This window comes from Danio aesculapii, chromosome 9 (genome assembly GCF_903798145.1).
Source record: "Danio aesculapii chromosome 9, fDanAes4.1, whole genome shotgun sequence".
In the NCBI taxonomy this organism is placed as follows: Eukaryota; Metazoa; Chordata; class Actinopteri; order Cypriniformes; family Danionidae; genus Danio; species Danio aesculapii.
In genome coordinates this window covers 41,959,671-41,977,388 of record NC_079443.1, presented here as the reverse complement: position 1 = coordinate 41,977,388, position 17,718 = coordinate 41,959,671, and the positions used below count along the sequence as shown (strand labels likewise).

The window sequence follows — 17,718 nt, the reverse complement described above, 5'->3', positions numbered from 1 at the left end:
AAGCTTACTCAATGACTCAATGAGAGTTTTTTTGCTTTAGCTGCACAAAGGCCGCTTTACCAGCTGTGTTGAAAGATTCAATCATTCTCCCCAGTTGTAGTCAGTGTTAGTCGCCTTTCCAGCTGGTTAGGATATTTGTTTGTTTTTCTTAATCACCTTTTTTTACTCAATTTTCTTTGTCAACCTGTCTATAGAAGATTACGTTGATAGAGAGTCGGTGTTAGAGGAAATCCATAGATTTTCTTTATTTTTAAATTGATAACTATAGTTGGCTACTTGTTACAACCTCTTTGATGTTAGTCTAGGGTAAAAGTAATAACATTTAAACGGTGTGGTATTTTCACTTGTGTTGGGTTCAAGCAACGAGACAAACAACAAACTGCCAACAAAAGTGATTTAATATACAAAGAAAGTGAAACCAGAATGCCCAAATATATTTACAATAATAAGAAATATTTACAATAATAAAGTAGCAAATGAAACAAAGTATCAAACAAAATTTGGTCAACTCAAGAGTAAGGGGACGCTAGTGAAGCCAAAATCAAAGAAATAAATATAACAAAACAATACTACCTCATCAACAAACCCCTTACCTACCTAGAATCATGAAAAGAAAAGAAAAGAAAAATCTTCAGCGCCAAGCGCCATAAACTTACCTATCCTAAACTAAGAATACAAAAATATAAATACACAAATGGCGTTCACTTCTTACCTGGTGTTTTAAACAATGAATTGACTACGTGTTTGCAGAATGGAAGTCGTACGACATCTTCCTATCCACCTTACTCTGAGGACAAAGTCAACTCTTAATGCAAACTTGATTTTTGCCAGGCAAGTGCTGGGCCAAAAAGTAACAAACAAACAATCGAAATAAAGATGTACAAAAAAAATAACAAAGTAGTTCAAAAATGGGCAGAAATAATAACAAATAATTTTATCCAAACGAAAGTTAAGCAAAAACATCGAATAACAAAATCATGTCGGCAAAACACACAAAAAACAGGATCAAAGGAAAAAGCGCTCTCCATCCGCTCTCCCTGGCGTCCTTTTATGTCATCGCGCCACGTCACCCAATGATGAGTGACGGGTCTCCCAACCAATCGGCTGTCGCGAAGGCGGACCTAAAGGATGTGACGGGCTGAGAGAGAGAGAGAGAGAGAGAGAGGAGGCAAAAAATCCTAACAATATACAGGAACCGTAACACTACTCAAATAAAATAGAAACATTACGAATTGCATATTAAAAAACGAATTATATTTCAGTAAATTTGGAAAATTTTCCTAGTTATGTATGTATATTTATTTATTTATTTATTTATTTATTTATTTATTCCCATGTTATCATTTAGTTTAACATGATGTATTGAAAATGTAAAACTATATGATACTAATGTAAAAAAAGGAAATGCATTGTCTTTCATACATTAGAATGTGTCCAGTATAATTAAACATTTTCAGTACAAAAAACATTGACCATCTTACATTTTTACCATAATTTATAGACGTTACCCACTGTAATGTCATTTATTTGAACAATACTTTTTTATACAAAGAAAATCTTGACAGGCATATTAAGAAATAAATAATAATTAGATTAAAAGACCTTATTAAAGACACATTAAAGATCACAGTGCAAGAATATGTCCAAAATCTTTACACACATTGACCCGGAGACCCCTGTTTAGATGCACATCACTGATGTGAAGATGACGGATGTCTACTGTATGATGACCGAAATGGTCTTAAAAACCCAGCATGCACAAGACAATCAACATGACGTCAGATTGACGTTGTACCCCAACATCATGGGGACGTTGCATTTTGTTTGGAAAAGAAAATCTGGTTGATGTCTGAATTCAAGGTCAGGCCGATGTCAATGTCTAACGTCCAACCTAAAACCAACCAAACATCAATGTCTAATAATGTTACAGCTTGACGTTGTATGGACGTTACCACTATGACGTCTATCAGATGTTGGATTTTGGTTGCCATACCTGATGAATAAATGTCAGTATTTCACGTCAGTATGATGTTGATTTAAGATGTTGGCTCGACGTTGGATTTTGGTCACTATCTAACAAAACCTAATATCAACCAAATATCAACACCATTTCACATCATTATTGGACATCAAAATCATCTTGTCCTTAGACGCTGGCTAGACGTTGAATTTTGGTCACCTGATGTTACAACCTAAATCTAACATTAACGACTTCTAACATTGTGTGCCTGCTGGGCAGTAACTAAATGCACTACAGAATGTTATGTTTACATACACATGCACAAATTACATGTAAACGCATCAGCTTTTTCCAGGATAATACTCATTTTTGAAAGGGCTACTTTTTACTCATACTTTGAGTAATATTTACAACAGATACTTTTACTCTACTTGCACTACATTTTTAGGCAAGTATCTGTACTTTTACTTGAGTATGATTTTTTTCAGTACTCTTTCCACCACTGGTAAACAGTATCCAATGCATGCAGACTCTGAGACTAAGCATGTATATAGATAACATCACCATAGTCTAATATCGACATAAATGTTGCATCAACCAGCTTCTTTTTAGCATCAAAGAAATCCCAGTTTATTTGCAAAAAATGTTCTGTGGACATGTGTATACATGTTATTATAGAAACATGGCACCGGTCAGTCAATTCGGTGGGTGGGGAAAACCTCACTCCTACGTCACATTGTGGTGGGCCTCAAAATCACTGGGATTTATTTTAAGGTCAGGAAATTTTAATACAGAGACTTGTTGTGTTTCTATCACTCCAATATGACAGTGGACACACTATACCTACACACAGTTCTGTCCAAACAGCTTACAAAAGTTGCTTTCCATCATAGGTTCCCTTTAAAATAATAATAAAAAAATGTATTGTGAATTATTGTATATATAAGTACAGGTCAGAATAAATGCTGTTTCATTCATGCATAAATGTTTTAGTTATGCTGAATGACTTCATCTTATTTTCACAAAAGTTATTTGAAACATTAAAGTAGACACTGTAACATTTCATTTGTCTACTATGTGTATAACATCACTATGGTAAATTTAATTTGATGCAGACACCAAAGTTGTTGTTGTCTTTGACCTTTAAAAACCTTTAAAAAAATAAATTAATGACTAATTAATAAAATGCAAAACTATAAAAAATACTAAAGCTATAAACAGGCAAACAGAAAAAAGTTTATTTAGTAAGAAAAGGTCATTATATTGAATTACCGAACAGGGTGTGACTCTGAAAGATTCTTTCCATTTTATAAGAAGAAAAGCATGACCCATGACACAGTGTTTTGCACCTCAATCAGTCCAGCCAACTGAAACGCATGCTTCACTGGAAAATGTGTTCATTGTTTAATATGACAATGTTTAATCTAATCACATGACGTTGTCTGACACTTTACATTAATTTTGCAATCTTTTGTCTGCCTCTTTTTGTCTGTTTTGTAAAGCAACCTACTCAAATCAATGTTGTCTTTCTTGTCAGGTTTTTCATTGGGACATCGGTCTCAACCTTCTCTTTCCGAATACATGAAGAAAGAGAAATCCTAGGTTTCGATCCTAAAACCACTTATAATCGATTCTGCGGTGATGTTGAGCAGGAATGCGAACAACCCACACACTGGAAAATTGTGTACTGATCACACAGATTGGAGAGAATTCTCGATATTTTTTTAATGTTCTTGATTGCTATGATCAAAATACATTATTTTATAGGCAGAGCTTATGTTTCTGATTGCGAAACCACTGTGGTTGGGTTTTTGTAACATGAGAAGGAGTGAGAGGTGTATTTGAAATGGCTTATCTTGCGCCAGATATAGAATTTCTGAATGCCGCTGCTTTATTTTCACAGTTGTGTGATTTGGATTGTTGATAGTCAAGATGAACTGTGTAACACTGTGATCAAACCTGTTTGAAAGTAGTCATTTTGATTTTTCCACTCGTATTCCAGTGCTTTAAGTCTTGCCTTAGGAGGTTCTTGCCATTACTCTTTGTCTTATTGTTTTTTATGCTTTTGCCAAATCACAGACAGCATTAGTGTTTATTTGCCATCTCTCAGTATTGTGCCTGTCTGGTGTTTGGATAAAAAATGGTGCTTTCATAGACTTTGGCCAAAGTGTTTTTGTTTTCTCATACTCTAATTTATTCGATCACCACCGTGTGCTTTTTACTTTCATAATTACCATAAAAGTGTAACTTACAGAGAAAGGCAATATTACTATAATAATTAATTGGCTTTGTTTCATCATTTGGCAGTAACTCATTTCTTTTGTTGTTTTAAAGTGTACATTTATGTGTACCATTACCAGCAACGCATTCATTGCTGTGATTTTTCTATAAATGTGTTTTTTAAATGGAATTTTAATGATCACTTGTGAACACTGAAAGCTTCAGCGTTCTTATATGATTTAAACTTATCCGTGCCTTGTTCTTGTAGTGTGTTTGCAGTAGTTCATTTTACTGTAGGTCAGCCAGACAAATAGAGTAAACCTACTGTAGGTTTTGTTAGGTTTTTTTTTTTTGCAATCTCTCTCATGGGGCTTGAATCTGTTTTGGTATGATGCCAATCTGTTTAAATCTGTACTGATCATTTTACCTCAACAATGCTCAACAAGTCTTATTCTCACAGAAACGAGGTGTTTTTCATTCTTTTGTTATATTGACGCTTCTGGAACTTTCCAAAGCCACACCCCCAGTCTCTTGCATTCTACACTGTGGATCCTGATTTTGCCTTTTTATTTTTGGTCAGCTGAATAACAACATATGTTTGGGGATATAGTATATTTTCATTTTTAATATGTCTTTTAAAATCTTTAGATATTTAATCTTTAAAAATATTTAAGGACGAAATATACAGTAGGTTTAACTTTATGAACTTTACAGTGTGTTCAACACTGAATGCAATCTCTAGGTCAGAGAAAACAAGACTGTCTGATGAAGACAAGCTGAACAAAAGACATTTTTACTTGGTTCATTGGCTGATTGTAGAACAGAGAACCTTTTTTTATGTAGTTCTTTACTCTGTTCGTTTGTCGGAAAAAAGATAGTCATGAAGATAAATCATTTCACACACACACACACATACACACACGCACAGGCACACGCACACTTACACACACACACACACATGTAAACATACATGTTTGTCATACTTTAATGCATGGGTGCCCAAACTTGGTCCTGGAGGCCCAGTGTCATGCAGAGTTTAGCTCCAACATTCTTCAATACACATGCCAGGAAGTTTCTTGTATACCTAGAAAGAGCTTGATTAGCTGGTTCAGGTGTGTCTAATAGGGGTTGAAGATAAACTCTGCATGACACCGGACCTCCTGGACTGAGTTTGGACACTTTGCTTTAATGTTTCAGATCATCAAATAAATTGGAATATTAGTCAAAGATAATACAAGTGAACACATCATGCAGTTTTTAAATGAACATTTTTATTATTAAGGGAAATTAACTCTCCAAAAATACATAGCCCTGTGTGAAAAAGTGTTTGCCCCCATTAAAATATAACTTCATTTATCACACCTGAGTTCAATTTCTGTAGCCACACCCAGGCCTGATTACTGCCACACAATCAAAGAAATCACTTAAATAGTACCTGCCTAACGAAGTGAAGTAGACCAAAATACCCTCAAAAGCTAGACATCCTGTCAAGATTCAAAGAAGTTCAAAAATAATTGATAACTACCAGTCTGGAAAAGGACATGAAGCCATTTCTAAAGCTTTGGGACTGCAGTGAACCAAAGAGGGAGAGAGTCGTTATCTTCAAATGGCGAAAACACGGAACAGTGGAGAACCTTCCCAGGAGTGGCCGGCTGACCAAAATTACTTCAAAAGCTCAGCAACATCTCATCCAAGAGGTGACAAATGACCACACAACAACATTCAAAGAACTGCAGGCCTCACTAATCTCAGTTAAGGTGAGTGTTCATGACTCCACCATAAGAATGTGCCTGGGCAAAATAGTTTGCTGAATTATAGAAATATAGACTGCTAAATTATGATGACTGAAATCTGACACATTAAACATGTATGACATGTTTCTCTAGTGTACTGTTTAAAAGCCTACTATGGCGGTACCATTCTGCCATTATAGCTTTCTGGCTAGGCCAAGTGGCATTTCTGTGTAGAGTTTGCACATTTTCCCCATGCTCACGTGTCGATTGTCTTGAACTGCTGAACTCTAAATAATGAACTTCCTTACCTTAAGTCAATTTAATTCAATTTATTGTTGTTTGAATACAGTAAAACTACAGTGTAGTGTATTGACAGTGTAGTCTGAAGTTATAAATGAACTCAGACAAGTTCAGAAACTGGCATGTTACTAAAGCTCTGTTATTGATAGTGATATACATGCAAGAGAGGAATAAATAGGGATTAAATATCATTGTTATGTCTTTGACACACAGATCTATATTAACACTTCTCCCAATTCATCTGCATTAATGTCATCGCTTAACACTTGCTTAATTGAGATTAAAGCTTGGATGCAACATAATTATCTTAAACTTAATAGTTCAAAAACCAAGATTTTATTGGTTGGCACTGCTTCTAACATCAAGAGGTGTAGTGAATTTGAGTTAACAGTTGATGGGTCTGTCTTATCACCATCTCCGCAAGTGTTCTCCTTGACTCACAGCTTAATCTGAAGCCTCATTTTAAACTTTTAACTAAAACGGCCTTTTATCTTCTTTGAAATATAGCCCGCTGACGTCCTTTCCTCTCGAGGCCTGATGCTAAAAGACTTGTCCATGCTTTTATCATGTCTCGCTTGGATTTTTGCAATTCTCTGTTCAGAGGATTACCAGCTAATTCTCTCAAGATTTTACAATACATCCAAAATTCTGCTGCACGTGTGTTGACACACACATCGTCTCGGTCTCACATCACTCCTATACTTTAACAGCTTCACTGGCTGCCCGTCAAGTCTCGTACTGATTTTAAGACATTGATTTTATCATATAAAGCGGTTCATGGTTCTGCTCCTGGTTACATTTGTGACTTGATATCCATTTCCTCTGCCTCTCGCTGTCTACGCTCTGCCTCGGGTCTGTTTCATGCTGTTTCATTCTCGCTGCAAACTCACCACCATGGGAGGTAGGGCGTTCTCTTTACGTGCACCCAAACTGTGGAATGCTCTTCCCACAAACATTAGGAATGCTGGTTCCTTGGGCTGTTTTAAGAAGCTACTTAAAACTCATCTTTTTAGGACTGTTTTTAATTTGTGATATATCTTTTATTCTTACTGTGTTTTTTGTGTTATAAATGTGTTATAAATAAAATGTATTATTATCAATAGTCAAATGTACTGTTTCAACTCAAAACAAAGGAGAAGGCATATATATATATAATTGTTTCATGACAACACTGCGTGCACATGCACAGCTCATTCATGTCTGTGTGAGCAGCATTATTGGGCAGTGTTGCAGTCAATAGTGAACAGAACATGCTACTATTGGTGCTCACTGAACAGAACCAGTACCCATAACGGGAAAGCAATACCGCACACTTATTTCATTTGTTATTAGTTACTATTTTGAAAGCCGCTAAAGTGGTTCACAAAGTTGATAAATCTAGCGATAACTTCTCTAAGTTGGCAACACTGCAATCAGGTGTTTGGTTATTGGTAATTGTGCACTGATGGTGGTCCACCAGGGACATGGTTGAGAACCACTGAAATGGACAGCTTATTCATAAATGACAAGGTATCAATGAGCTGCAGCAAGAAAGCATTTTCATAAATGATTTTCACCTTTATTTGTGGTGTAAGCACTTACAGTTAATTGCAAATTAAAATATGTGGATTGAAACCTGTTAAGGGTGCACGAGACATAGACTGGGGGCAGGGCAATGTATGTATGTATGTATGTATGTGTGTGTGTGTGTATATATATATATATATATATATATATATATATATATATATATATATATTATATAAGTTAATCATGTTCTAACTTAATTTTAAAAGTCACGCAAGCTGTTTTGTCAGTTTAGCATGATTTAAGTTCAATGGACTCAGAGATGTAATGGATACTTCACGTGTAATCCTTCATTCTCGTGTATTTTAAGACTAATCTAGTTGTGGGCTATTCTGTTACCTTTATTAGATTTTCAGTGGCAGTCCATATTTAGCCTTGTTTTCTATATTTAGACGTCTATAAGACTTCTTTTATAGACACACAAAAATCTTGCAGGGTAATAGCGACATATATAACATAAATTATATATAAATGACAAAGCGTAACTATCTCGAGACTACGGCACTTCACTATGCCAGATATCTCAAATCAGGGCATTAAGTAGTCTACAGCCTCAAATATAAACAACAATAATTTCTCACAATACTTGTTCTCTCTCACGTGTCGACGGAATCCTCGAACCGGTCCTGTATATTGTATGTGTGTGTGTGTGTGTGTACGAGAGAGAGAGAGAGAAACACACCTCTCACCTGAACAAACCGCGAGCGCGCACAGACAATACTGAACACTAGTTATCATTCACTAACTGCGGGCGAACACCTGAGGAGAGGAAAAATATTCTTTATCTGCACTTTATTTACTGTACATACGTGATTTCCGTTATTGTTGTTAATTTTTCGCCAGTTGTTGATTATCACATGGGAAAAGCTCTTTGCTAGGTATTACCTGGCAAAAATGTCTTCATTATATGAAACGCATCGGACCCTATATTAATACACCAATTTCAAGCCTAACCAACAAGGTAAATATATATCTTACTTCATTACATACTTTCAGTAGTGTAATAACAACAACAATACAGCGTTAATATCTAGTCAAGCCGCCTACCTGCTGCCAGATTCATTAATTTTTGTAGGTTATATTAGAGGCGACACTGATTGGTAGCCTAGCCGAGATTCAAAAGTGAATAGCCTGTATTTTCCGGCGTTATGTATAAATGTTAGGTATAAAATGCATTTTAATTGATAACCATGTAATTATCAGTAATAATACATGGTAAATGATTCAATTTATACAGTTTTAGACAACGCGGCTATACTGTAAAACGATAAATTTTTACTGACAGCATATGTTTTTAGGTCATCATTGTAACTTACTAAATGAAGTTAATCATGTTCTAACTTAATTTTCGGAGTTACGCAAGCTGTTATAAGCCAGTTTAACATGATATAAGTTCAATGGACTCATAAGGTTAATTTAACTCTACTTAATTTAAGGCAACCAGGATTTTTCTTTCAGTGTAATAGTAAAGTTATCAAAAACTGAAGGCTAATCCTCAGGCGTATTATTATTTTTATATTATTCTAGATTTGTCTTTTACTTGTGTTTTGTTTTGTTTGAAATGTATTATTGATAATACATTTGTCAATTTTTAGTAGTATTTTATGATTTCTGAATATAGTCGCCCTAAGTAGTCTAGACAATTATTAATTGGTAATTATGTTTGATATGTTTCCTCCGGGTGCTTCGGTTTCCCCCACAATCCAAAGACATGCGGTACAGGTGAATTGGGTAAGCTAAATTGTCTGTAGTGTATGTGTGTGAATGAGTGTGTATGGAGGTTTCCCAGAGATGGGTTGCAGCTAGAAAGGCATCCGCTGCATAAAACATGTGCTGTATAAGTTGGCGGTTCAATCCGTTGTGGCGACCCCGGATTGATAAAGGGACAAAGCCGAAAAGAAAATGAATGATTGAATGAATATAATATAACATAATATAATATGATATAATTGAATATAATATAATTACATATAATAAAATTTAATTTAATGTATAATAATATAATATAATTTATTATAATATAATATAATAAAATATAATGTAATAAAATATAATGTAATATAATATAATATAGCCAATACAATACATTCTAACATTATTTTATATTATTGTTATAATATAGGCCTACTCTAATAATGTTTATTTATTAAAGACTTTGCAAATACATTGCTTCTTTTTTATTTATTTTATTTCTTTTTTCTTTGCAATTTCATGTTCAGTCACCCCCCTCCCCCTCCCACATATTTGTTTTCAGTGCTGTCTGTGTCTAAATCAATGCTGGAACTGCTCAATATCTTTAACATAACTTGAATATTTCCTTTATCATTCATTTCTGTTAGCTCTCCTCTGATGGCCTCCTTCTTCAAACAATTAAGACTTCTTCTCTGGAAAAATGGCCTGGGTGTCATCCGGCAGCCAGTGAGTATAAATCATACAAGTACAATGGATGTTTTTAATGCTTATGTCTAGGAGTTTTTTTTATAGCCCACCTTCTAGTTTCATTGCTTTTATGAATTGGTTACCAATACAAATATTAAAATTAAGAATTCAAGTATTTATATAATTGGGCTGTTGAATGCCTTATTCTGATTGGTTGACAAGTGGTATGCTATTTTTTTTCTTTCAGAAAACGCAAACCTAATGTACCGTAGTTGCAGGCAGACTGCATATTCCAGTTTTACATTGTCCTGCCAAATTATTTCAGTAATTAAGAACTTTAAAGCCTACAACAGCATAAGAATCAAGTCACACAAAAATAATGAGCAAGGAAATAAAATATTAAATATTAGGAAAAAATTTACAGTTTCTTTAGATTTTTTTATATAAAGGCACATACAAAAACTGAGGTTCCACTGCACAAAGCATTCAAACTGGTCATGAAGCAACCCATACCATATAGAAAATCACTCACTCAAACATGGTAACATGACAATGATATGAATTTAAAAGCTCGCAGCTGCATTCATGTCAAAAAGACACCATAAGCATGTCAATCATGCTAATAGAGTTGGTGTCAATTAAAAATCATGATGTCAACATGACATTAAATTGAGTATTGGTGTCCAAACACACTTTAATAATCAATTACAGAACAGTCATGTAATCAATTTTTGACTCGTTGTTTGATGGCAGTCATATGTTCAAGTTTTGATATGTTTTTTTTTGCCGTCAATGTTAGATGTCAATTTGATGTTGTTTTTACATCAAGGTAATTTACGTGCAGTGTAGGAATACAAAATCCAGTGTAAATGTGTTATTTATAATTAAAGATTTCAAATGAATAGAACTTTCCAGCCCAATCTCAATAGGAAACGTAACTATTTTAGTAGTGAAAACAAAACAGCCTTTAGTAGAGGCTGATAGTGAATCTGCCTTCAGCTACTATGCCGGAATCAGCTTCCAGAAATGATCAGATGTGCTCCAACATTAGGCACATTCAAATCAAGACTGAAAACACATCTGTTTAGCTGTGCCTTTACTGAATGAGCACTGTGCTACATCCGACAGATCACACCATTATGTTTTTCTCTTCTTTTTCATTCTTTTATAACCTGTTTTAACACAATTTAACCTGTTTTATCTGTTTTTATACTATTTGTCTAGATTTTTTTCTTTTATACATGTTCTTTTATTCCTGTTTATGTAAAGCACTTTGAATTGCCACTGTGTATGAAATGTGCTATATAAATAAACTTGCCTTGCCTATTTTACATATAGTCAGAAAAGTGGCTAATTTGTTTAAATTCCCTTGATGTCATTCATACAAAAATGTCCAATTTTTAAAAAGAGGTGTGTCCCAAACCCCACCCTAAACTTTCCCCTCAATGGGCGACGAGCAAGTTGTACTAAAATATACAAATTCATATAGAATGGCCAGTAAATCAAAAAGCTAGTGTGATTGCGTTGAACTTTTCTTAAATCATAATATATTTTGTGTTGTTATTTTGAAGGTCAAAAGTGCATCAGATAGTGGATGTCAAATAGATGTTAAGGTTTTGACCTTTATTAAGGTGCCTGCTGGGATAACATTTCACTCTAGTGGTGTAATAGTAGTGCTGTTTCTGAAGCAAATACAATTTCACTATTAATAGAGATGCTGCTGTGGGGCATTGTTGAAAGTCAGAGAGACTGATGTAATTCATGTACAATTATTCTCTTTCATTCTGATAATGACGTTAATAATTGCATTATATAAGTCGGGCGACATGGCGGCACAGTTGTTAGCACTGTCACCTCACAGCAAGAAGGTCGTTGATTCGAGTCTCGGGTGGGTCAGTTGGCGTTTTTGTGTGGAGTTTTGTTGTTCTCCCCGTGTTGATGTTGGGTTTCCTCTGGGTGCTCTGGTTTCCCCCACAAGTCCAAAGACATGTGCTATAGGTGAATTGAATGAAATAAATTGGTTGTAGTGAATGAGGATGTATAAATGTTTCCCTGTACTGGGTTGCAGCTGGACGGGCATCCGCTGAGTAATGCATATGCTGAATAAGTTGGCGGACCCCTGATTAATAAAGGGACTAAGCCGAAGGAAAATTAAAATAAATGAACTAAGTATACAATCATTAGTTCAACCTCCAAAATTACATTTTCAACCTCTGAAATTAGTATATAGGCGTAAGAAAGTCTTAAGTTTTAAAATGACAATTAAGCATTTTGGGGGCTGCATTGTGATGCTTAAATAGTCTGTTATTATGTCATGAAATTAATCTTGTTCTAAAAGGTTATTTAGAAGGTTAGAGGTTAGAGGTTAGAGGTTATTTTGCTAAGGGTGGATAGGGGTATTGCGCAGTTAAACATAGCTTGCATGCTTGAACCGAGGTATTATAATAAAACAAACACTGTTGTTAACCAGTCAGGCTTAAATCATACACTGGAATAAATTATTAGTTGACTTTACTTTAAAAAAGTGAGTAAACCTGTTGCTTTTAAAACAATTAGTTGACTTTACTATTAAAAGTAAACATGTTGCCATAAAATTTGTAAGTAAATGAACTATGTAAATAATTATTAAACATAAGTTAAATCAACTTAACAGTTACAAGTTACAATACTCACTTTTTTAATAAAGTCAACTCGCCACTTTTAAGGAAATGGGTCTGCTCACTTTTTAAGTAAAGTCAATGATCACTTTTTTACAGTGTAAAAGTTGTCATTTTATAAAATGATTATGTAGTTAGGTAGAATATAATACATTTAAAGAGATGATTGAAAGTTTTTTGCTAAAGAATGCATAAAAAATAGAGGTTTGAAGAATAGTGGCAAAGTATAAAGATTTGAAATGCTATTTCAATATTTTGGTGCTAAAGTGTGATCAATAAATAGTGTTTTATAATGTCATCAAATTAATTTTGTTCAAAAGTGCCTGACACCCGTAATTACACAATATAAGGTCTTTTCTTATGCATATTATTGCATACAGTTCACATAAAAGGTTTGACCATAAAATGATTGTTTATTTTGCGTAGGCTGGATATACTAGGGGTATTTCACAGTTAAACAAATAGGACTTTCCTGAAGTGTCATCATAAATTAAACACTGTTATTGACCAGTCAGACTTGAATCATACTTTCCAATGATAATATTGTTAAGTAGATTCTAATAAATATAAAAGGATGACTAAAATCGCTGTCAATTTGATAAAACATATAATGGTTTGAAGAATAGTGGCAGAGGATAAAGATTTAAAATGTCATTTCAATATTTTGGGGCTGAACTGTGATCCATAAATAGAGTTTTTGATTGTCATCAAATAAATTTTCTTCTAAAAATGCCTGACAACAGTAATTACACAATATAAGGCATTTTCTTATGCATATCATTGCATAAGGGTCGCATGAAAGTTTGAATCGTAAGTTGATTGTTTATTTTGTATAGGCTGGATATACTAGGGGTATTTCACAGTTAAACAAATAGGATTTTCCTGAAGCGTCATCATACATTAAACACTGTTATTTGGCAGTCAGACTCAAATCATACTTTGCTATGGATTTACAAATTTTTATAAGGCAAGTGGTTGCAAACAATTTATATGAGCTGAATTTAAATAGACAAATTACATTTAGTAATGATCAACTTAATTTGTTTGTTTAAATTCAACCAATATAAATAGTTTGCAACCACTTACCTTAAAAAAAGAGTAAATCCAACACTGTAAAAACATCTGGTTCCACATAATACTTTTATGTTGTCCAAACACAAATCTATTAAGTTAACATAATTTTTTAAACAAATTTAAGTGGATTGAACATAAAACAATTAAGTTGTCCCCCAAAAAACTAAAGAACTGGGCTGTTTCAGCTCTTTTCAAATAAGTAGTTTGAACAAGCAGCAAAATGATTTTGTTTGAGTGAATGAATTCTTTTTTCAGTGTGCAATCAAACAAATCTTGCTCTAAATTTGCATGAAAACATTTTTATATTGCTAAAATTTTTGTTGGGATCTTTAGTAAATAATAATAAAAACATGTTTTGAATGTCTATTATTTACACAAAAATTTTACTAAATAAAACAAACATTACGTATATATGCGCAGATTTATTATAAATCTTCTGCTCTGTTTGCCAAAATTGCCAAGTTCTATTTATATTATGTATTTCAACGTCTGTCTATTAAGTTTATTAACAAACCTGCATTATTGTCAACAGTAAAATGTGACGTCAGATTTGTTTGTTGATGTTTTCAGGCCTGGTCGCTGGCTCTTCTTGTCTGGCCACTGGTGATCTTCATCATCCTGGCAGTCACCCGTTCACAGTTTCCTCCCAAACTCAAAGACCCATGTACGTATACCTCTATTACACAACATCCTCTATGTTGGAAATGCAGTTTTCTGATGACAGCTGATGTTCTAGATTGATATAAGGGCATGTTTAGGCTTTCTAAAGGTTACAGGTGCAGTCAGAAGTTGTGAAATGAACTCAGGTCACACTCCTGCTGCATTATGCCCTTAAGCAAAACACTGATACTCAGGTTGTGGGGACTGTCAGTGTGCACATAGTGAACTGTAACTTTCATACACTCAAGCTTGTCTGCTCGCTAATAAACAGTGTGGTTTGGTAGAAAAAGCTGAAAGGAGTTTTTAATATGTCATAAATTTATTTTTTGTTCTAAAAGTGCCTGACACCAGTAATTACACAATATAAGGCTTTTTCTTAAGCATTGTATTGCGTAAAGTTCACATAAACGTTTTGACCATAAGTTGATTGTTTATTTTGCATAGGCTGGATATACTAGGGGTATTTCACAGTTAAACAAATGGGATTTTCCTGAAGCGTCATCATACATTAAACACTTTATTTAGGTAGCCAGACTCGAATCATACTCACCAATGATGATATTGTTAAGTAAATTCTAATAAATATAAAGAGATGACTAAAATAGTCTCGCTGACAAATGGATAAAACACATGGTGGTTATAGTGGCAAAGTATAAAGATTTAAAACGTCATTTCAATATTTTGAGGCTGAACTGTGATCAACAAATATTGTTTATTTAATATGTCAACAAATTAATTTACTTCTAAAAATGTCCGACACCAGTAATTACACAATATAAGGCTTTTTTATGCATATTATTGCATACAGTTCACATAAAAGGTTTGAACATAAGTTCATTGTTTATTTTGTATAGGAGTGGTTAACCCTTCAAAACAAATCTGCAATCATTTTCTCATCCTTCCCTTTTTCTAAACCTGTTTGAGTTTCGAAGCAAAAAAAAAAGTGATTGACTCCTACTCAAATAGTAACATTCCGCTCTCCCTCATTAAGCCAAAATGGAAGTAACTGAAACTGCAATTCATCAACTCACCTTTGGGGGCTGGCTCCAGGAAGTCCAGATATTCATTGACTGCAATGCTAAATTGGCCATTTTACAGCTGATAAAAATGTTAACAGCTTGGTACAAAGATGATTTTGGTGCATATAGCTAATATTACCCTTCATGACAACTGTGAGGGGGTGAATCTTTCGCCGAGAGATTTCAGTGGGTGAACAACAAATGACCTATTTGTAACAACAACATTTACATCAGCTTTGCGTGACTAAAAGAGTTTGAAAACATAACGTGACCTGTCTGAAAGAAATCCTTCAGCCATGGTGTCATCCTTCCTCCAGCGTGCAAAAGTAACTCCAATATTGAATTAGGATTTGTAAAATTTTTGATTCAGCATGTTTTTACCGCATCTCTCTCTCTCTCTCTCTCTCTCTCTCTCTCTCATGAATGCACAGCGAGTCTATGCACAAATGGCAGATCTGCGCATAAACGGCTATGCATTAGTTGAGCTACTTATCGGAATTGTGAGAGATGTCGCCCGACACTATTTAATTGGGTGAACATTTTTTAGTCTCATGCCTTACCCAGAATATAAAAATACATACAAATATATTTAGATCATTTACTTTAATCATCACCATTGGAATATAAAGAGACTTTCAACCAGCTCAACAAAAAATGTTTCTGAAGACAATCACCTCCTGCACCTTTAATTGCCTTTTGGAATTATTTCCTACAATTATCAGATAACATGGCATGATGTGTGCACTTTATTTTGCTCACAAACCATTCAAGTTGCCTCTATTTCCCATGTGAGTGCAATATTTACATAGTTATATACCAAATCTAAAACTGTATTTCAATTCAATTTGTTTATTGTCATGTGGGAGTCAGACGTGCCGTCCATACTGAAGTCATACACATATATGTGTGAACTATGTTTTCCTGGTTGTATTTAAATGTGTGTTATAATGTTAGATGTTAATATCAGTATGTTAGTCTTAAAGTCAGCTTGAACTCAAAATTTACTGTGTTTATTTTACTAGCTCACATTGTTATTCTTAAGGTGAATAATACGTCAGTGCATGCTAATCGATTAAACAATTATTTTTTTAATATTTTGATAATCTTCAATTAATGCCTGACCATTCACTTCCACATTTGGAGTGACGGTCCTTCTGTTGATGTCAACCTGAGGGCTTCAATTGCAACTGCATATCTGCCCTCTCTTAATGTTAGTTGGCTCTGAGGGAATGGTGTGCAAATTAAAGACTCGTCCCCTACTTAATGTTTATTTCAGTGGGAAGCACATCAACATACTGAACTAAAAGTCTCAGCAGCTTCCAGTTCACACAGACTTTAAAGGGGTGGTCCCCAGTGTATTTTTAAGGCTTGGTTGTGTTTATAAGATGCAAAGCAATGTGCTTAATTTGTAGAAAATCACATTATTTTTTTCATATATTTTACTTTCATTATATACAGCTACTCAGCTAACATGAAAACAACTGTCATATTTCCTAGTTCCTCCTGAGGCTCGCCCTCAAGAGGCTCTGATTGGTTAGCTAACAAAATGTGCTGTGAAACTCAGCTTGCATCATAAAGGCTGCATCCAGATACTATTGACAAAATTTGCTTTTAGGAGGTACAAACATCCCAAACTTGCAACTTGTTACTTTCCCTTTGAAAAAAAACCCCCAAAAATTTACATTACTAATGCTTTGCTTCTTTGACTTTACACATCTGAAACTTGCCTACAGCACTTATTCACTGTTGCTCTCATAGTTGTGTAAATTGCTTCCTTGTCCTCATTTGTAAGTCGCTGTGGATAAAAGCGTCTGCTAAATGACTAAATCTAAATGTGAAATGGATCAGCGATTTGTTTGACATCACCTCATACTTTAGGTTCTCATCCTATCTTCTGACCAGTAAATGTTCAGTAGTACTAGACATGCTGTGTTTAAAAAAAATACTATTGGCTATTTTTTTAAAAGGGGAGGAGCTACTATATGTCTCACCCTGACTTCATGTTTTATTTGAGATTACACGAAATATCGAGTAAAAAGTGCACATCACAAAGCACTTCAAAGTCCTTTAAAGCCCACGTGAACTGGACGTTGCTGTAGACGTTTGATTTAATATGAAGACATATTTCTTCAATATTGAGTAGGGGGTGG

General features: G+C 34.3%; 2 protein-coding genes across 3 annotated transcripts in view; both read left to right on the top strand.

Moving 5' to 3' along the window:
- Positions 1 to 4,643, top strand: part of pofut2 (protein O-fucosyltransferase 2) — a 54,466-nt gene extending 49,823 nt beyond the window's left edge. For both annotated transcript variants that reach the window (XM_056465721.1, XM_056465720.1), the window contains one exon: positions 3,498 to 4,643. In XM_056465721.1, the coding sequence (XP_056321696.1) occupies positions 3,498 to 3,651 (154 nt within the window). In that variant the 3' untranslated portion in view covers positions 3,652 to 4,643. The remainder of the gene's footprint in view (positions 1 to 3,497) is intronic.
- Positions 4,644 to 8,497: 3,854 nt separating this feature from the next.
- Positions 8,498 to 17,718, top strand: part of abca12 (ATP-binding cassette, sub-family A (ABC1), member 12) — a 165,646-nt gene continuing 156,425 nt past the window's right edge. Inside the window, 3 exon segments of the mRNA XM_056466074.1 lie at positions 8,498 to 8,740; positions 10,119 to 10,197; positions 14,460 to 14,553. Of these exon segments, the coding sequence (XP_056322049.1) occupies positions 10,129 to 10,197; positions 14,460 to 14,553 (163 nt within the window). The 5' untranslated portion in view covers positions 8,498 to 8,740; positions 10,119 to 10,128.